This window comes from Cetorhinus maximus, chromosome 4, assembly GCF_964194155.1.
Source record: "Cetorhinus maximus chromosome 4, sCetMax3.hap1.1, whole genome shotgun sequence".
Classification (NCBI taxonomy): domain Eukaryota; kingdom Metazoa; phylum Chordata; class Chondrichthyes; order Lamniformes; family Cetorhinidae; genus Cetorhinus; species Cetorhinus maximus.
Genome location: NC_135882.1, coordinates 18,083,902 through 18,106,052, shown reverse-complemented (window position 1 = coordinate 18,106,052; position 22,151 = coordinate 18,083,902). Strand labels below are relative to the sequence as shown.

The following is a 22,151-nucleotide window of genomic DNA, read 5'->3' as shown; positions in this document are numbered from 1 at the left end:
ATGTTAAGTTAGTGGTGGGGTCTGCTTCTGCTGACCATGTAGCTGCAGGAGAGTTTCACAAGGTGCTGCAGGAATACATTGAGGAGAGAGGCTACCAGGCAGAGCAGGGTTTCAACTCAAATGAAACTGGCCTGTTCTGGAAGAAGATGCCAAATAGGACCTACATGTCAAAAGAAGGAAAAACAGCTCCTGGGTTGAAAGCAGCAAAGGACAGGTTGACACTCCTGCTATGTGCCAATGTGGCTGGCTTTAAATGTAAACCAATGCTGGTTTATAGGCCAGACAACCCTCGAACTTTCAAAAGAAAAAATAAATGTCACCTGTCAATCTTTTGGAAGACAAACAGCAGGCGTATTTGAAGACTGGTTTGCCAATTGCTTTGTGCCAGAGGTCCGCATTTATCTGAGGGAAAATAACCTGTTTTTCAAAGTCCTACTAATCCTCTAATGTACCTGGGCATCCACACAGTCTTGCCGAGAACTATCCAGATGTTGAAATTTTGTTTTTTACCCTCAAATACGACCTCACACATCCAACCAATGGATCAGGGGGTCATTGCCTCATTTCAAGGCTTACTACACCTGATGAAGTTTCAGCCACATCCTTCATCTTCTGGAAGCAGACCCTTCAATCACAGTCCATGTTTGCTGGAAGGAATTCAACATCCTCATAGCAGTAGGCATAATTAAAGACTCATGGGATGAAGTTAGAGCTTTAACCATAAAGCCTGCTGGAAGAAAGTTTGGCCCAAGGCTGTGAATGATTTCACAGGGTTCCCCAATGTGGATACTGAAGTGGCCAGGATTGTTAACTTGGCAAAACAAGTTGGAGGGGAGGGATTTGAAGGCATCACCACAGCTGAAATGGATGAGTTGCTTCAATCTCATCAAGAGGAACTCTCTACAGAAGAATTGGGTGAACTAATGAGATTAAATGAGCTTAAAAAGGAGCAGGAGTGGGAAAGAGGAGCCTTAAAAGGCTCAGTTCACAACCAAGATGATGGCAGATCTCAAGGTCAGCCAAAGATTTGAAAAAAAAACAGGCAGCTGACCGTGATACAAGCATGGAAAGAAGCATCGCCTTTTGTAGGGCAATTGACATAGCTATTTCTCATTATGGGGAACTTTTACAAAATTGAAAAACAAAAGGCGAAGCAGTCAACAATAATATTGTTCTCATCCAAATCATCTACATCATCTCTTCACCATGGACGTCTAATCCCTCTACACCTCCATCCCCCACCGGGATGGTCTGATGGCTCTCCACTTCTTCCTCGAACAGAGGCCCGAACAATCCCCATCCACCACTACTCTCCTCCGTCTGGCTGAACTTGTTCTCACACTGAACAATTTCTCCTTAAACTCCTCTCACTTCCTCCAAATAAAAGGTGTGGCTATGGCTACCCGCATGGGCCACAGCTATGCCTGTCTCTTTATGGGGTATGTAGAACATTCCTTGTTCCAGTCCTACTCCGGCCCCCTCCCACAACTCTCTCTCCGGTACATCGATGATTACTTCGGTGCTGCTTCATGCTCTCGTCTGGACCTGGAAAATTTATTAATTTTGCTTCCAATTTCCACCCCTCCATCATTTTCACATGGTCCATCTCTGACACTTCCCTTCCCCTCCTTGATCTCTCTCTCTCAATTTCTGGTGATAGACTGTCCACCAATATTCATTACAAGCCTACTGACTCCCACAGCTACCTCAACTACAGCTCCTCACACCCCGCTTCCTGTAAGGACTCCATCCCATTCTCCCAGTTCCTTCACCTCCGTTGCATCTGTTCTGATGATGCCACTTTCAAAAACAGTTCCTCTGACATGTCTTCCTTCTTCCTTAACCGAGGTTTTCCACTCATGGTGGTTGACAGGGCCCTCAACCTTGTCCGGCCCATCTCCCGCGCATCCGCCCTCACACCTTCCCCTCCCTCCCAGAAGCATGATAGGGTCCCCCTTGTCCTCACATCACCCCACCAGCCTCCGCGCTCAAAGGATCATTTTCCGCCAACTCCAGCATGATGCCACCACCAAACATATCTTCCCTTCACCCCCGGTGGCATTCCGCAGGGATTGTTCCCTCTGGGACACCCTCCTGGTCCACTCCTCCATCACCCCCAACACCTCAACCCCCTCCCACGGCACCTTCCCATGCAACCGCAGAAGGTGCAACACCTGCTCCTTTACTTCCCCTCTCCTCACTGTCCAAGGGCCCAAACACTCCTTTCAAGTGAAGTAGCATTTCACTTGCACTTCCCTCAATTTCATCTACTGCATTCGTTGCTCCCAATGCGGTTTCCTCTACATTGGAGAGACCAAACGTAGACTGGGTGACCGCTTTGCAGAACACCTTCAGTCTGTCCGCAAGCATGACCCAGACCTCCCTGTCGCTTGCCCTTTCAACACTCCACCCTGCTCTCATGCCCACATGTCCGTCCTTGGCTTGCTGTATTGTTCCAATGAAGCTCAATGCAAACTGGAGGAACGGCACCTCATCTTCCGACTAGGCACTTTACAGCCTTCTGGACTGAATATTGAGTTCAACAATTTTAGATCATGAACTCTCTCCACCCCCTTTCCGATCCCTCTTTTTTCCCAATAATTTATATAGATTTTTCTTTTCCCACCCATTTCCATTATTTTTAATGTATTTCCATCCATTGTTTTATCTCTACCTTTTAGCCTATTTCGATCCCTTCCCTTCACCCCACCTCCACTAGGGCTATCTGTACCTGCTTGTCCTGCTTTCTACCCTTAATTAGCACATTCCTTAGATATTATCACCACCTTCAACACCTCTTTTACTTTTGTCTTTGACATCTTTTGGTAATCTCCACCTATCACTGGCCCTCTATCCAGTTTTACCTGTCCTACCCACTCCCCACTTAAACCAGCTTATATTTCACCTCTTCTATTTTTACTTAGTTCTGTTGAAGAGTCATACGGACTCGAAACGTTAACTGTGTTCCTCTCAGCAGATGCTTCCAGACCTGCTGAGTTTTTCCAGGTATTTTTATTTTTGTTTTGGATTTCCAGCATCTGCAGTTTTTTGCTTTTATCATCTACATCACTGCCTGCATCAGCCATGTCACCCACTCCATCTACATCCACTCTCAAGTAAAGTATGGTACCGTTACTGTACTGTGCAGTAAGTACCTGTAGTACAATTTACAAATTACAGTACTGTACAGTACGTACCTATGGTACAATTTATAAATCTGTGCAGTACAGTACGTACCTGTGGTACAATTTACAAATCAGTGCTGTACAGGACTGTTCTGTAATTGATAAGTTTTAAATTCTCCTCTTTTCTTGTGTTGACGGACAATTTCTTCAGTAAAATTGTCTTCAATTTAATTTTAAAAAATAGTTTTTATTGACTCCGTTAATGTAAAAATTTGAAATTTGGGGATGGCTGGAGCATATCTAATTCAGTTCCATTATAAACTGTGTTCGCTGGTCGCGAATTCACCCTTCCTGACATCTCACGGGAATGGCGGGAGTTTACTGTGTAATGAAAGTGACCATTCCTCCACAGAATTTAGGACCCTGTTTGTTTTTCTAAATAGATGTGAACTTAAAGACATCTTTGTTTGACAAAACTCAGTGGCATCTTTTGTAAGTAAGGACTTAATACACACAGCCCTTCAGAGTTTGCATTATGCTATAGCCTCGATGTAGGGAGCCCTGAATCACTTGCATGGATGATGTACTTAATGGAACAGTGAAATATTTCATGTTTTTTGCAAATCTGGAATGATACTACCAAGAGCAATGTTTTCCTCCAGTTGATAAATTTTGCAAAATTAGGCACATGTTTGTGATTTGCAACATTTGAATAAAATAAATATTGTTTAGTATTCTACAGAAAAAAATCTTTTATAGTTTGGATCAACCAGTTGTAACTATGTTAATACTCTAGCAGTGAAATTGGGGTGTTTCCAGGACAATCCCAAAGCATTTTTACAGTCTCCTTTAAAACATGAAAGGCAGGCTTTCCCATTTTGGGTCAGGGCTCCAATGTCAAGATCAAATACAGGTCTCGACCCTGCAACATGTCAGGACCAGTAACCCAGCATCGATTTTGCTGGTTTTTAGCGGCCAAAGGGTTGTTCATAGTCCAATTAAGGATGATGGGTGGACTCTTTAAACTGGAGGACCTCCAGCGCTAAAGGAGCTGCAGCCTTCCATTGCTGACAAGGGAAAGCTAGAGAGAGAGAGGACAGCTCCATCTTGATGTGCCCCCTCAGCACTTTTTACATATTTGAAATTAAAAATGGCCATAGTTGCCAGACCACCATTGTGAAGGGGAAATCCCTCCACATGGTGGCCTATGACTGCAGCTGTGGTCAGATAGTTATGGTGGCTGCAGTAAGGGCAGGGGTGAGGTGTGACCTCAGTGATCCTGGAGTGCTACCCCCCAGGTCCTTCATTGGAAGGCAACCTCCAGGCATCTGCCATGTTTATGCTGCAGGGGACCTGCAGGCTGACTGTAAAATTCCAGTCAGCATCTCATCAGTGGCCTTAATTGGCCTTTAAGCTATCTGCTGCTTGCCAAGAAAATGGCTAGGAGCCAGGACTGTTGGAGGGAACCAACTTGCCTGCCTGTCTCAGTTCTTGTTCTCATATAGGGGCTAAAATCCTGCCCAAAGTTTTTTTTTCTGTGAAATATTTTATCACGCTTGTGGATATTGAGGCTTGTTTACTACTGAAATATATTGTACAGGGAAATTTGGTCATATGTATCTATCTATCCCAGATGTTCTATTTGGATGTTAATTTCTTCAACAAAACACTGCATTGCCTCAACCTTGTAGATTCTTTTGGTTCAAAGCTCGGGAAGAGCGTGTACAGGAGCATGTTTGCCGGAAAAACAGTTTCTTAATGATTTGTCAATTGATGTACTTTTTATAACACTGAAATTCCCTATTTTTAAGGATTTTTATTGTATTTCAGACTCATTCATCCCATGTCACTCATTCTGTTTTGTGGTCCTCCCAGCCTTAATCCTGATTTGCTGGTCTAATGGAACTATTGTTATTGGCCAAATGCATATGAACATTATAAGGGAATGGTCTTTAAATTCTAGCTTCAGCATCAACTAGTGCACAAGTTTCCAGCTGTGTTTAAATTGTCTAGTTGCATAACTTTGTCAGCCAGTTTCCCATTATACTCCCTGCTGGAATGTTCTTAAAAACTTAGGTGGGGGAATTCCTGTATCCCCCTTTCTTATGATATCCCTCTCCCATCCTCTGGCAGGAGGTCTGTTATTAACTGAGCATTGCATTTAAAATGTTAACAATAGCCAACTAGCAACCAGAGACTTTGGGGAAAGTTGCCTGACTGGCAGAAGGTATCATTAAAAAATGTTAGCTGTTTTTGGTTCATGTCAGGAACATACAAACAGGCGGGCTGATGACCAAAGACTGAAATTAACAATTTTAACTGTTCCTATCTTGTGCGAGGAACTTTGAAGGAAGCCAGCTGGATGACAAAAGATATAATTTAAAAAATTAAAGACTGTCACTGGGACATGACCAGCAATATTTTTAGAAGAGCTCTGAAACTTTTGTAATCAGGTCTCACTGCACTAACACAGCAATGCAACAATTAACAGTCCAGGATCTTCCCACATTTCCTGAGTGTCAATGTATCAGTAATTACATTGTCGGGTTACGTAGCAATTACATTAAGACAATTTCATTGTTAAAACATGATGGGCATTGGCTGACCTATAAGTGGGTACAGCTGTAACATTCCGGTGTGAAAGGGACTGGGAGAGTCTGTTATTCTGCAGAGCTGTTTTAAGAATAAACCTGTTTGAGGTAAAAGACGAGCTTTGGACTCATACTTCCATGATAAGCACTTTTTGGCAGCGGAAGATGAACTTTAAACTTTGGTGATTGATTGCTGTATATGAAGATTTTATCTCTGTCCTCTGAGGGAAAAGAAGCATACTGCTGCTGACAATTTAAGTTACAGAATGGTGGAAGGGCAGTGCAAAATCTCAAGCTTTGAATATTTATTAATTTTTTTCTGACTCTGAACTATATCACCAATGGGAAAACAAGGTGGAAATGTGGACATGGGTTAACTCTTTACCTTGGAAGAAGCAAGATATGGCCCTGGCTGTACCATTGCCAGAAAAAAGTAGGATTAGTAGTCAAGTATTTTCAGAAATGGAAGTGGATGACTTGGACAAGGAAGAGAGATTGACCCTTCTATTACAATTTTTGGATAAATTTTACAGAAAGGATGATTTTTTAGAAGCATATGAAGCTTGGTCCACCTGTGATAGATTTAGGAAAACAGATAATCAGTCCATGGAAGGATACATCATAGACTTTGATAAGTGGTATAAGAGACTACAGAGATTTGAACTTGAAATCCCGGAGACTGTATTGGCATTTAAGTTACTTGGTTGTGCACGCATTTCCCACGTTGATAGATTTTTAGTGTTGACAAGTGTTCAATTCCATGGGAAAGAGGCTCTCCTCGATCAAATAGCTGCTGCTGTGAAAAATAAATTCTGGGAAAACAGTTGTTCCCTGTCACTTTCTTAGCAAATACGAAGGACTACGCCATGAAACAAAGGATGGAGGATTCTTTGGTGGCCAAATTTCGAGATTGACCAAATACTAGACGAAGATGGGGTTACTGACGGGTGGTCTGTAGATGGTCGTACCTTTAGCCAATTTGAGTTTTGAGACAAAAAGTGGGTCTAGTTCGGCAACCGTAGGCTTTTGAACCTGAAAAATGCACGGGGAATGGTTAATTGGTGGTGTTGGTGTAATCTTGGTATCATTATGCAATGAATTGCCCACAGCGAAAGAATTGTGTTTTGAAGTAACCCAGGAGACAGATTCTTCTTAGGCTGAAAATGATGATGGTGACTGCCATGATGGGATTGTGTTGGCCACTGGGAGTTTGAATCCAGTGATGAACATCTTGATGGTCGATTCATTCAACTGTGCAGTTCTGGACAGCACTTGCATTTCCACAGTGCGTAGGATGGATTGGCTTAACTGCTACCTGGAGTCTCTTGATGAGGCAGACTGGTCAAGGAGTATGAAAGCTCTACCTGCTTCAGTTTTGGAGATGATATGCTAACATCTTCCAAAAAGGTAGTCCTCCCTTGCAAGGATCAGTCTGTTCATCAGTACTGATGTGGTCTCTAGCAAGATACCTCAATTGTTAAGTTGATACTTAGATGAAAAAGGCTCAGATGACACTCGACATGAAGAATGATTAGGCAGGAAAAATGTGAATCCACATTTTATTCGGTAAGGTCATTACTGCCTGCCACTAAGGAAGCCAGATATTTCTTGTAAAAAAGTTAATGCAGAATAAACCTAGCTAGCATAAAAGAAATGTTAGAGAAAAGGGAGATCTCTAAGATACAATAGTTTGACACAAGCCACCAATTATCACTGTTTTACAAAAAGAAATGCCTGCTCCCAAGAAATTACTAAATGTATTGGAAGAGGGAAGTCTTATGTTATAATTATGATATAGAAAACTGATTTTGTTTTGAATATATATATATGGATCTATAATGTGAAAATACATGACTTTATTTCCTTTTGTTTAATTTGAAAAAAATGTTTAATTTAAAAAAGGGGAATCTGTCAATGTATCAGTAATTACATTGTCAAACTCTTTCGAGTTATCAACAGTCACAGATTGCAACTCTTTCGAGTACAATCACAGTTCTTGGTTTTCCGGGAGTGGGACATGAACCCACAACCCTCTGATTCAAAGGCGAGGATGCTATGAACTGAGCCACAGCTGACACCTCAAATTACATTGTCAAAAATTCTTTTGAGTTATCAACAGATCGCATGTAACTCTTTCGAGTACATTCACAGTTCTTGGTTTCCGGGAGTGGGACATAAACCACAACCCTCTGATTCAAAGGCGAGGGTGCTATGAACTGAGCCACAGCTGACACCTCACAAACTCTTTCGAGTTATCAACAGTCACAGATTGCAACTCTTTTTTTTCGAGTACGTTCACAGTTCTTGGTTTCCGGGAGTGGGACATGAACCCACAACCCTCTGATTAAAAGGCGAGGGTGCTATGAACTGAGCCACAGCTGACACCTCAAATTACATTGTCAAACTCTTTTGAGTTATCAACAGTCACAGATTGCAACTCTTTTGAGTACAATCACAGTTCTGGGTTTCCGGGAGTGGGACATGAACCCACAACCCTCTGGTTCAAAGGCAAGGGTGCTATGAACTGAGCCACAGCTGACACCAAGTTGTATAGCAATTACATTAAGACAATTGCATTGTTAAAACAAGCGATGGCATTGGCTCATCTATAAATGGATACAGCTGTAACACTCTGGTGTGGACGGGACTGGGAGAGCCTGTTACTTTGCAGAACTGTTAAGAATAAACCTGATTGAAGTAAAAGACTGGCTTTGGACTCATTCTTCCATGATAAGCACTTTTTTGGAATTAACACTGGGGTCCCCTCCACCCAAGTACAACCAGTTGCTTCTCTCAATACTACCACGCTTTCCCCCTGCAGGGGTCCTTCATACTGAGCTCCCCTTTGTCACGGACATGGAGTAACCCTCTTGTTGTAAGAACAGTCACCTTTTATGGTTTAAGCAGGAGAAAGATGGGTACTGGTAATGAGAAGCTGGTTAAATTAACTGCATGAACCTGTTCTTTTGTAGTTGTCGCATTTCTGGAAAGCATATGTTGCAAGTTTAGTAAATCTGTTGGCATAACAGGTTTAAACATACCATTTTGCACTTCCAACAGAGCTTCATGTGATAGGAGTGTATGTTAAGAATTCAAGCAGCAAGTTCATGTGTCCAATTCGCAGCTCATGCTCAAGCTCAACCTATCTGTCGTAACATCGTAAATGCAAACATGAAGTCTTTCTGTATTTCCAGCAAAAATGCATTCTTTTAGAATTTGTTCAGGGTTTTCCAAGAAATATCAAACTGTGACTTGTATTTATATTGTGTCGTTAATGTAATAAAACACCCAAGGTGCTTCATAGCACTATAAAACAAAATATGACACCAGGTACATGAGATATTAGGTCAGATGACCAATAGCTTGATCAAAGAGGAAGGTTTTAAGGAGGGTCTTAAAGGCAGGAATGTGAGACTGTTAAAATGCTGTTTTTAAAGAGCCATTCAAATTGCAATGGCAAAATGATTTTGGCTTTGTTTTTAAAAAAAATATTGACAGATCCAGAGACATGAAATGATCTTTGAAACTTGCACACAATTTTATTATGTAATTTATTATGTTATTGCAGTTAAAAAATCAAGCAGTTATGTTTAGACTGGCATGACTGACTTTGTTCTCAACCAGGCTGGTAGCCAGTGTTTGGCAACTAGTATTATATCACATTGGCTGCTCAGTCTAATTATCAATTTCTATTTACAAATCTGTCCATGATCATATATAAATCTAAGTGTCTTAACTATGTATTTGGTTTTGTTGTAAATTACTGAGTAGCAGCATCAATAGCAACATATGAGAAATTTCTGTTAATGTTTTTTCATGTCTTAACTGCTACCTGAGTACACTCAGTTCAGCTTTAGACTGGCAGGGATAACAGTTGAATGATTTTATAAGTTTCCTGCTCATATTGTACTGAAATAATCACTAATATTGCAGTAATGTCAGGAGTAACTTTATCACAGCATTATAATTATAGAGCATAAATCCTTGAATTACATTTGTAATTTTGAAAAAATGTTGCGTTTCCTGATGGCTCAAATGGTTCATCCAGGGAATAACAACTTTATAGACGGGTTCAGTTCACAGTTGAACTCTGCTGGGGTGCAATAGAATTAGCTTAATGGCTTATGGGTTTTAAGTGACAAATTGCTTGGGATTTCCATTCCTGATAAATATCCCTTGACCCTTACTGGTAATCCATATGTGCAAGATCATTGGGTGATAACAGGTTTGGCATTTCTGTAATGCTTTTCGTGATCAAATAGGCTGTCAATACTCACTGTCTTTAAGTTCATGTGTGAAAAGTAGTTATTTGTGCAAGATACCACGGTGTGATTGGCATCAGTGGAACTGTACCCCAAAAAGAGCCAACATCTGAGGAGTGGGGGAGGAGATAAACAAAGCTTGTACATTAAAAAAAACTTCAGTCTTAAGTTTTACCTCCCAGAAGGTAAAATCTAATATTCCAAAACAATGTAGAAGTTTTGACAGTGGCAGTTCCAACTTGGCTTTCTTTCATTCACTTTCAGAATAAGCATCTGGAATTTGGAAAGAAAGTGATGAGTCATTCTTTTTCATTTTGATGTAATTCTTTAACACTTCGAGATGCTACTAGATAAAGGAGTCATCCCAAGTTCTGAGTGTCCGTGTTGCAGCAATTTTGTCTTTCACCCATTTCTAATAGGGATTATGATGGGGGACACTTTTTTAAAAATGTTCCCGCCAAGGGACTTGAATTTCATCCTTTGGTAATTGTCAGGATCTTTTGGTTCATCGATTCCTATGATCTTAAGTTTCTATAAGATTGCAAATTTGTATTAATTCTCACATCAGCTTAAGAGAGTAAGAAAATTGCTTACAATAGTAATAGATGTACTATAACTTGTTCAAATCATGGATAGGGCAATTCCTCTTTTTGTATTTTGGATGGATTTCAGTTCATTTAGGAAATTGTTACCAAAATTTTGTTATCCCATGACCTTTCATTTGAAATGCGTTATTACTTAGTTGCACAGAGCACAAGTTGACTACGCAGGGAGAGTGGATACTTGTAACCAATCCATTTAATTTCCCTCAGAAACAAGTTCCTGAAATTCCTGTGACTGAGATTTTCAGAGTAGCGTTACTCTGGCTGGAGGGGCCCTTACTTCTTGGAATGGCATGCCATGTTCTGAGTTAGAGTCTCCTTTGTGGTGGCTGCTGCTGATGCACCATTACAGGGCATGGAGCTGATGAGGAACTTTTAACCAAAGAGAGATTTTAAACTTCATCCTTGAATTTGTAAGCAAAAACAAGAATTTCAAATTAGATGCATTGGAGTTCACGGGGGATGGGAATGATATATCTGAGAGTTTTAGAAAACTTGAGGTTCATAAAGGAACGAGTTTGGGAGGTTATTCAGACCATTTGAGAAAAATGGTTGAATGTAAAACAAAATACCATAGATGTCAATGTATAAGTCAATCTTTGAATTCTCAAAATCCCTCCAAAAATGGAGGTTGACTTATATGAATGACTATAGAAGTGAACTGCTGGTGTGGGTGGTCGCCATTTGAAAAGTCATCGACATCCAAAGCAAAGATTGGGTGTGACTTAAACTCCTGTGCATCTTCATAACACAGCTCATATCGCCTGCTTGATCCTTGGCACATAGTTATTAGGTACTGGTATATAAAGTGTGCATTTGTGGGGTGAAAAATTGAAGCTAACTTCTAATGCAAGTATAACATGTCATGTCTGAAAAGGGGGAGGTCGACTCCTACACCTAGTATATGCAAATACATGATTTTTGGGGCTGGAAAAATGGGGTTGTCCATTGGCCAGGTCAGCTTTTATGCCATGATTTTCAGTATGGGTTTCAATGGCAGAGGAGGTTGAAATAGGGCAAAGGTTGTGAAGATGGAAGCAAATTATCTTAAAACTGGGTAGAAAATGGTGTTTGAAGCTTGGTGGAACAGGACATTGAAATTGCACCATCTGATTGAGCACCTGGGAAAAGAGACACAACTGGGTATGTGGCCTTTAGCAGGGGCCAAATTAGATGGTTTCAATTTCCCATAGTTCTACTAGAGGGATTTCTGGCTCATCTGTTAAAGTTGGGTGGGAAATCAAATAACAGGCTGTGGTGCAGATTCTTGCTGTCTGGAGGTGTATACCCTTGCAGTCCATCTGGTGAGTTTCTGAACTATTTTCAACAACTTCTCTATTGAAGAAAGAGATTGAATGTTGAAGATGAATTGGCTTGCAATATCTTAAGTATGGCAACAAATTTAACATCCACATACAGAACTCCTTAATATTTCTCTTCATGATTTGGCATGGGTTAGATCTGTACTTATTCTTTGATTTGATAAAATAGAAAAAGGATAGCTTTAATGGCAATGTACACTCCCAAGATTATTGACTTTTAATAAAATAAGTTTTAATAAAATTGCATCATATTATTGGCACTATTCATATTGTAGCATAATTGTTCATGGTATACTAAAGATATTTTATTCATGATTCAAAATTTTCTATACCGAAGATTAAAAACAGATTAAAGTCCCATTTTACATGTACGCCTATTGCTGTTGTACGAAGAGTATGATTTGGGGTCTTTACGAAATAATTGCATTGAATGGATCAGATTACTTTATAAATCATACAGCTTTGGTATTTAATTTTCATTTAAACTTAAATTTGATTGTAATCACTCCTTTCTTCTCAAATTCTCTGCCTAAAGGCAGGTCCAACCTACAGTGCCATGACCTCCACCAAGGGTAGGGCAAGGAGGCAGGTCCCAAACCCACCCCAACCAAAATGGAGATCGAATCCCAGGCTGTGGGCATCAATCTGATCCACACCGGCTGTCCAGCCAACTGGCCCCTCAAGTCCAAGTTGTTGTGGCAATGTACACTTTTACATGTATGTTGTAGCTTTGAACTATGGATAGTGAAGGTAGAAGCTCCAATTTCGTTGCATCACATAGCTGACCAGGAATCTCCCCTGCTCTTACTGCCTGCCATTGGTGTATGTTGGCAGGATTTACAAGTTGCCACTCGACCTATTTGGCCACATTATGAATGCACCTTCCCTGGCCATCAAGTTCTGGAGTGGGACTTGAACCTGGAGCTTCTGGCTCAGAGGTAGGGACACTACCCACTGTGCACAAGATCTCTGTCAATCAATCCTATATATCCGTTATTAATTTATTTATTGATAAAATTAAAGTCTGACCTGTCCGTGCACTATTACTAGTCATATGATCCTTGCCTAATGTCCTTATGCGAAGCTAAATTTGAGAATATCATTTCAGAATTACATGAACTTAATCTACCATAAATTACTGAAAAGATTTTTCTTCCTCATGCTTTAAAAAAATGTATTATAGGAGTGCTTATTATTCTTGTTCCAGAGATCATGCTGCAAACTCGCAGCTTGTTAGAACAAGCACAACTAAAAGTCATCCCATTTCTTCCAGCGAACCACTGGAGATGTATTAGTATATCAAAAAGTCTTCTGATACATAACCTATTAACATAATGTACTAAGTATAAAAATGTTTTTTTCTGAATTCCAAACCAGAGAATTGGAATGTTTATCAACAGTTTTAAACATTTTCGGAAGTCTAATTATAAAACCACCAAAAATGCTTACAGTTGTAATGTGTTTAAAAGATACCTTGTATAATTTGCTAAATATTAATTTGCGCACAGGTGATTAGAATTCAGAAAATTTGGGTTGCATTTTTAATAACAGTTTTCAACTATTAATTAAGGATTTGTTATTTTTGACCCATCGGACATCAAAATAGTTTACTGCATAACCACCTCATATGTCTGGTATTGTTACAGAAAAATTATTTTTTGATTAGGCCAGATGAAATGTAATGCCAATTGATTTGATTGAAATTGTAGAATTTGATTAAAATTATGCATTTTTTTAAATGAAAGAAATTTTCTTTATTCCCCTCTATAATTCATGAAGGTAAACCAAAATAATGATTCACTGAAGTTAAATTTCAGATATTCAAACGACTTTATTAATATACAAGATTGAAATATTCATTCACAAATCCTCAAAAATATAGCAAATAAAATATGCTTTTCGCTTTGAAGCTGATGCTAATCATGAGAACTCAATTTTTCCCATATGAAACCAAAATATTATGGATGTTGAAAATCAAATAGAAACAGATAATGCTGAAAATACTCAGCATCTGTGGAAACAGAGTTAACATTTTGGGTTATTGCTCGAGGAAGGTAATTATTAAAAAAGGCTTTACCTAACCCTTTCTGCAGAAGATGTTGGCTCAAATCTGTTGACATTGCTCATGTTTAAATGCGATCCTCATATAAATTGAAGATAACCCACCCCAAACGCCATCATACTTAACCTCAGTTGACAGGCCTCAAACTGAAACCAAACATAACTGTCCATCATCCTAACTGCAACAAACCCAAGGTCATAGAGCTATCCAACAGACATATTCATCAAAGTTTGCGTGGAGAGAAGAGAACCTGAAACATCTCCATTTGACTGAGGTGGTTTCCCTGCCTTTGCTCTTCCAGCTCCTCATCCTCCCCATTGGTCACTTCCTGCATCCATTTCTTCTCTCCCTTCTTGGTTGCTCCAGTTGTCTTTTCCCTCATTCCCCCTCCTTCTATTCCTGAGCCCACTCACTATCTCCATGCTACCACTCGCGCTCGTCCTCAACCTGCTCCTTGGCTGGGTCCAATTATTCAGTGTGTGCTTTCCAAACCCTCCTTCCTTTGACCTTGACTCCCTTTGCAATGTCATAAGATCAAATAGTTGCATATGAAAAATCAGTGATTTCAACATTCGAATCTGCTGTGAGAATAATGTTACCTCATCTCATGCTACTCAAATCCAACTGCAATAGTTAGCATTCACCACAAGGTGGCACTCCAGAAATGCATTTTTCAGAGAACAGCAGACATTCTGGTACAACAGTTTGATTGTACTTGCCTTAAGATTCATAGAAATCATGCATGTATGTGTGTGTGTCTGTTTCCCCACCATTCATTTTTTTCCAAAGTAGAATGGGTCCTACTCCTGAGGTCCACGTTACTCATTGCAGTGGCCAATCGGAAGGGGCCAGTGCTGAAGTGCCTTTTTCCTTCAGCATTTGTTAAATGACTGCACCAGCTTTTTGCTATTCTGCCTGCCTCTTGTCGGCTGCTGGTCACCAAATGTCAATGGAGAATAGAGAGAGAAGTTACTTGTTAGTATTGCAACTTTCAGAGAATGCTGATGAGTTTTTCAATGGCCCCAAAATTAGCCTTGATTTTCAATTTTGTTAATTACAGCCTATGAGTTGCTTAATTTATGTTGATGTATAAGGGCCCTTTCAATGTTTTAACTTTTCAGCTTGTCACTTTATTAACCTGCAATTCCTGTCTTCATCCCACATCTTCTTTCCCTGACCACACCTCCCAACCCTTGCTCTCTGCCTTTACTTTTCTCCCTTTCTCCTCCAAGCCCTATGTCTTTTCTTTCCTTACCCAGCCCCTCCCATTTGTCTCTTCCTTCCTGATATCCCCATTCCATCTTGTTTTCCTCATCTATTACAACTGTATGAATCTTTCCACATGTATAGCAAAGTGTCTCTTTCTCCCTTTTTCTTTCTGCATCTCTCACACCGATTGTAGTATTTACCTTCCAGCTATATCAAATCACCAAAAGAAAACTCAGTTCAAAGAAGGATGCACTTTGACTTTTGCACCAAGAACTGGACCAGCCATATAAATACTCAACTTCCATTTTCCCAGTCACTCATATTTAACGCAGCATTGAGTAAATGACCCAAATGTTGCTTTTCAAATTGACATTGCAAGCTTCTTAAGAGCAGTTTAGTGAAGGAAGCATCAGGAACAAGACCATGGTCAGGGTGCAATCTCTTACCTTCCCCACAAACACGTTTTCAAATAGACCATCCAATTTCCGTAGATGTTGGATTTGGAATTTCCGACCTTTGTGGGATGTTTATAGTTTGACTCTAAGGGTGTAACGCATACAGAAAGCAAAGGGCATGTACACAGGGAAAATGGGGGTTTGAGGGTTGGGATGCACAGGAAGTTGTATTCAGCTTGCACATGGTTAAGGCCTGCCATGAAGTAGGTAGGGAGGACACAAACTAAGGGTCTGGAAAAATTGTAGAGAGGGGCTTTTTTTTTAGGGAAAATATGGTACTCATTGCTATTAATCATTTTTCCTTACAAGATTTTTTAAAATTTAATTGAGTGAGGTTCAAATATACCTGATAAATTAATGAGGAAAATCAGAGAGGAGAAATTTGAACAAAATGAGAATCGAAGATGGAGACAGAAAAATAAGCTGGTAGACCAGTGAGATACCATTTATTCTATCAATATTTTGTAATCAGCAACATACTTACAATACACTACTGTCCTGCGGAGTTCTTGCAATTCAAAATTTGTGATTAGATTTCTAATTTTATATAGAATAAATATAGTTAAGGGAGAAGCTGGATAAAAACATGAGGGAGAAAGGAGTAGAAGGATATGTTGATGGGGTTAGATAAAGAAGGGTGGGAGGAGGCTCGTGTAACAATGTGTGTATATGTGTGCATTATATACATATATATTTATTGTATTTGGATTGGTATCAATGGAGAGCTTGTTTAGTTGACATGATTAAAAGAAAATGTTACATTTCACAATAAATTAAAATTGTTTACACTACTAGTAGTTTTCATCAGCCTTCAAATTTGCATTTACAGTTCATTAAGATATGATACTAGTTTACCTTGCATAGGTAACTAATTATCATGTCTGCATGTTGAAATTAGCCTTCCTAAATAATTTTTAATTAGATGTTACGTAACATTATACAATGAAATGACCTATTTCCTGTGAACTGAACTAAAATAGTAATTGATATAATACAGTTAAGATGTTTAACCGGCATGAGGTACATCATCAACTGGCACTTCAGTTATATATAGAGTTGAAGATCATACTGAAAATTTTAAAATGCAATGTTACTAAACAGTCTCATAGGACCATTAATTTGCCTGTTTGCTAGCTTTAAAAACTCAAGTGGCACATTGAAAATATTTCATGTGTTTTGTGTATTGTGCCATTGTTGAACCCTACATTGATATAAATTTGATAAGTAACTTTATGGTGAATGATTGCATTGTAAGCATTTTTCTGGCAATTTCTTGTATTTCAACTGATATTTCATTCACTTCTGCTGAATCTGTAAAATGTTGTTTTTTACACTTGCACTTTTTTCCCCTTACAAATGCTTTTGCCTTTCCTGATCAAAGTCTAGGAGAGTAAGTTCCAGTTTTAATTAACATTTGCATGCAGGTTATTTTATCTTTCATTTTATTTATATAGCAAACCTATTCTATGTTGTTCACCAATCTCAAATCATTGCATTAGATTTGCCTGGCAATTTTTACCTAAAAATCAATGAAATCACTATTAATTTAAGTATAAATGTCAGTGGGAATTCAGTGTAACTCTTAGAGAAATAAACAATAACTAGCAAGAGTACACAAAAGTGATTTGGTGATATTTGGGAGCAAAATAAACTCAGCCCTTAAAAGCTTTGATCTTGATTTGAGCCTGGATAATTAAAGTTCTTAGGCAAATGAAGATGGTACAGTAAGATCAGTCTTAGCCTCAGTTTAGGCTCAACAGTATAAATTGCCCCTATTTTTATGAGTCCTATGTTACAAATTCTACAACACCAGGGTGTGCTTATATTTGATAGAAAACTTGCGAATAGCAAAACAGACTTGACCAAGCCTGGTCCAGTGTTACGACAGGTCTAGGTTCGTCCACAAATTTCTAGAGTTATTTAGTATTCGTCATTCCATGCTGTGCCTGATTTGTACATTGGATTTTGAATAACATTTTTATTTGCTATTGGTTAACTCTTATTGATGTGTGTCTTTGTTCCAAGATGTTAAATGCCATATTTTCATTATAGTCACCCCATCACCATTGATCTTCAACTTATATTAATAGAGTAAATAAATAAATAAAGCATTAATTAAAAACGTTGCAATATTTCCGTTACATTCCCCAAGTAAATATTAGGAAAACTAAACAGTTAATACACATGGATGATAACTTAAGACCAACCGGCAAGTTAGCTAGTGGATGGAATAATCTTCTGAAGAGCTCTGCACGTCAGTACTCTATGCGTTAGGCTCTCTTTTGCTCTGTGTTTGCTTTTCAATTGTGTGAGGTATTCATAGTTATAACCTATTGGCTTCTCTTAGGATTCTCAAAGTAGACAGTCGGGATACAGTATGCACCAGCTTCAAGGCAATAAGGAGTATGGCAGCGAGAAGAAGGGATTTCTCATGAAAAAAAGTGATGGGTATGTATTTTTCTATATTGAATAAACTAATAATGCTTATTGACTCTTGCTTCAAAACTAAAGGCACACCTTTACACATTATGCTGCTCAAATTGGATGCTTGGATTTCACGAGAGTACCTTAAATCCATCTAATTCAGTTTGTTTCCAGTATTAAAGCTAAACTTCAAGTGCAGAAAATGCAAGTCATGTTTTTACATAAATTATTTGACAAGCTATTGGACTCAAATCTTTCTGTTAGAAAATGAAGCGAGAGATTCCAGATTAGCCAAACATATGAGCTAATATGTTTTTAAAATTGTTTCTTGACTTCTGTTTTTGAAAGAAATAGCTTATTTGAATAATGCAATGGCAATACCATAACAGAACCCTAGTGAGCTGCGGCAAGGCTAGGTTTTCATCTCTGATTTCCCCCACATGACCCACAAGAGAGTAGAAGACAGGAAGAAATGTTCAGAAAATCAGGTGAATAGTCATTGTGAACGTTACTACCTTCTTTTGACATGGTGTTATCATGGGAACAAGTCTTAAGCCTAGCCTCATAGCTAAGAGAAGATATGAACTGAAAAGAAAGGAAAATAATCATTACACTTCACCATAATTCCAATTTTGTTTTGTAATAATACTGTACTGTCTAGAGCATTGGGTGGAATTTATTTAATGCCCTCCCCTCAGGTTGGTTTGGTGGTTAGGGGGCATTTAATCGGATAGGATAGTGGCATGTGGCGATCCGGCCTCTGCTCCGATTAAATCCAGAGCGGGAAGGCTCATGGAAGTCCGTTCCACCGCCGCTGGTATTCACCCAGTGCCGGGCAGGGAACTCGCCTTGAGGGAAGCCCAAAAAGCAAACCCTATCAGGGCTGTTTGCAGGCTTCCAGGAGGGGGGAACCCTCATTCAAAGGTACTTAGTGCTAATTAAAAGACCTAGCATTGGGAAGGGGGCTCCTGCTGAGAGCCATTCCCTGCTGTTGTTGTCAAAACCTCTGCCCCATGACCCCCACCCTGGGACTTTCACCTGCCATCATTCACCTGTGACTAGGGTGTTTCAGTGATCCTTGGCTTTGGCTGGGTGCATTGGCGGCTAGCTGCCCCCCACTACCCTCAGTGGTGCTGCTGAGCAGAGCAAAGCTGGCAGCCCTTGGGAGTGGAGGGAGGTGCCCCACCCCCAGGGTCTTTGCCAAATTGGCACAGTTTGGTGGGCCTTTCCAAAAGGAGGCAATCTGGGGCTCTCCTACATTTAATATCGCAAGCAATATTTGTTGTATTATCCTTTTCTAGATTAGTATAAACAAAGCTGAAGGGCAGGCATACATAGGTATGAGGAGAGGACTAGCTAAGGTTAATTGGGTACATAGACTAAAGGTTAAGAAGGTAAATGAACAGTGGGTGACATTTAAAGAAAATTCAATGTTCAATGAAAATACATTCCATTGAAAAACAAAAACTCAGCAAGACAGACCCAACCGTGGCTCACTCAGGAAGTTAAGGATTGTATTGGATTGAAAGAAGAGGCTTACAATCTTTCAAAAAAAAAGTAGCGTCTCAGGTTTGGGAGTATTCTAAATCACAGTAGAGGACAAGTTTTATACCAGAAATTGACTAACCTAGGGGCTAAAAAGAATGAGAAGATTAAGGAAATTAATATAATGTTATTAACATGATAACATGTTGACCAGACCCCCAAATTGTTGGTAAGAGCTGGTTAGGGATCAAGAACGTTTTGTTTAAACTAGGCAAAGCTTGGGATTTAAGGCACTTGCTCAGTAAAAAAAAAACAGGATCCCATGGGCTTTGAACAAACAAAAGTAAACTTTACTATGCAAGGTCAGAAAGGTAAAGCAATTTACAATGTCTATCTTTACTCTAACATTCAGGGTTAATATGAGGTAATATAAATCAACAGGCAAACTGTGATCAAACACACCACACTGCTCAGTAAATGATAGATGTGACCAAAACACATTCAACGGATTTCCCAACAGCCTACCCAGACATCAGTAACACTGAGCCAACCAATCTCACTGAAACTTTGTCTTGCTCACGGGGGTTTCTAATCTTCACCTTTGAAGATCTCACCTTGAAATTCTGTCAAAGTCATTACAACCCAGACAGCTTCAACAATGGCCCACCTCACATGGTTTCAGTTTCTCCTCCCAAGATTCCGTTCCCCTGGATTCTCAAGTACTCAAGCACCAACCCTCAAACAATTTCAGCTCTTCAGCCGTGCTGAGCAGAAAACTACCACTCCGAAAGGTTACCTTTGCCCCAATAGCCTGCAGCGCAGAGTCACCAACCTTTGGCTGCCTTCTTGAATCTTCAGGGCTTCTCTTGAGCCCTCTTCAGTTACCAGACTGATGGCATCAATAACAGCTCATCTCGCAGGGTTTCATTCTTGTTTCCTGGGATTTCGTAGTATGCAAGTTACAGGCATAACTTCAGCTGCACTGAGCTGAAAGCTACTGCTCCAAAGAGGTGCGTACCTTTGTCACAATGGCCAGCAACACAGAGTCACCAACCTTCGGCTGTCTCTTCCACTTAAATTCTACTTCCCCGAAGCTCTTTTGGAGCCTGTTTTGCCACTTTCTTTTTCCTTAACTGGGACCTGCTTCTGTCCCTACTTGGACTTCCTTTTGGGAAGGTTCTCCTTGTGCCCCCTCCCTTTTTTGGGACCTTTCCCTGTCTCTTCTCCCTGTCCACTGCCTGGGACACTAGTCTTTCATGGTGTTCCACTCCCGATCACCTGACCTGGATTTTTGCACCATTTTCTTCTCTGTTTATGCAAGGTGTGTTGGGCCAGCCCTAGGCCCAAAAAGCTTAAAGATGCAAATGTGCCAAATTGCGCACGTGCAGCCCTCATGATCTGCACCTGCACGGGAAGTGTGAAGGTTGTCGGAACTTGGAGTACCTGACCTCTGCGCTCTACATTAAGGTACGTTTGGGTTGCATAACAAACAGCAGAGAAAAAGTATTGGGGAACTTAAGAGGCAAAATCTGACAAATCCTCAGGACCTGATGGTCTACACCTGAGGGTTCTAAAAGAGATAACTGAAGAAATAGTGGATGCATTAGCTATGATTTTCCAAATTTCCTTTGATTTAAGAATGGTCCCGTCAGATTGGAGGTTGGCAAATATTACACCGCTTTCAAGAAAGGGGAGAGAGAAAACAGGGACTACAGTTCAGTTAACCTATCATCAGTTGTTGGGAAAATGCTGGAATCTATTATTAAGGAAGCCCTAACAATGCACTTAGAAAAGCATAGTATGATTATAGCAAGTCAACATGGTTTTACTAAAGCGAAATCCTGTTTGACAAATTTATTAGTTCCTTGAGAATCTAACCAGTTGGGTGGATAAAGGGGAACCGGTAGATGTATACCTGGATTTCCAAAAGAGATTCAATAAAGTGCCACACAAAAGTCAAGATAAGGGCTCAGAAGTCAGGGGCGATATATTAGATTGGATAGAGAGTTGGTTAATGGACAGGAAACAGAGTGGGCAAAAACGGAACATTTTCAAGTTGAAAGGCAGCGAATAGTGGAGTGCCGCAAAGATCAGTGCTGGGGCCTCAGCAATTTACAATCTATATTAATGGCTTTGATCAAGACACAAATTTAGGTGGGGAAAGATAAGTTGTGGGGAGGGCCTAGAAAGGCTGCAAAGAGAGATAGACAGGTTAAATGAGTGGGCAACAAGATGGCAGATGGAGTATGATGTAGGGAAGTGTAAAGTTATTCGCTTTGCTAGTAAGAATAGAAAAGCAGGGTGTGAAACTTGTAAGTGTTGATGTTCAAAGAGACTTGCTTGTACAAGGAATGCAGAAAGTTATTATACAAGTATAGCAAGCAAGTAGGAAGGGAAGTGGCATGTTGGCCTTTATTGCAAGGGGATTGGAGTAGAGGAATAAATAAGTCCTGCTACAGTTGTACATGATTTTAGTGAGACCATATTTGCAGTACTGTGTGCAGTTTTCGTCTCCGTATTTAAGAAAGGATATACTTGCATTGGAGGTGGTACCGCGAAGGTTCACTAAATTGGTTCCAGGGATGAGGGGGCTGCCCTATAATGGGCTGAATAC

At 39.9% G+C, this 22,151-nt stretch overlaps 1 protein-coding gene across 2 annotated transcripts in view; it reads left to right on the top strand.

Moving 5' to 3' along the window:
* The window catches only part of LOC144679523 (arf-GAP with SH3 domain, ANK repeat and PH domain-containing protein 1-like), a 346,344-nt gene that overhangs the window by 180,454 nt on the left and 143,739 nt on the right, over positions 1 to 22,151 (top strand). For both annotated transcript variants that reach the window (XM_078539997.1, XM_078539998.1), the window contains exon 12: positions 17,976 to 18,076. In XM_078539997.1, coding sequence (XP_078396123.1) covers positions 17,976 to 18,076 — 101 coding nt within the window. The remainder of the gene's footprint in view (positions 1 to 17,975; positions 18,077 to 22,151) is intronic.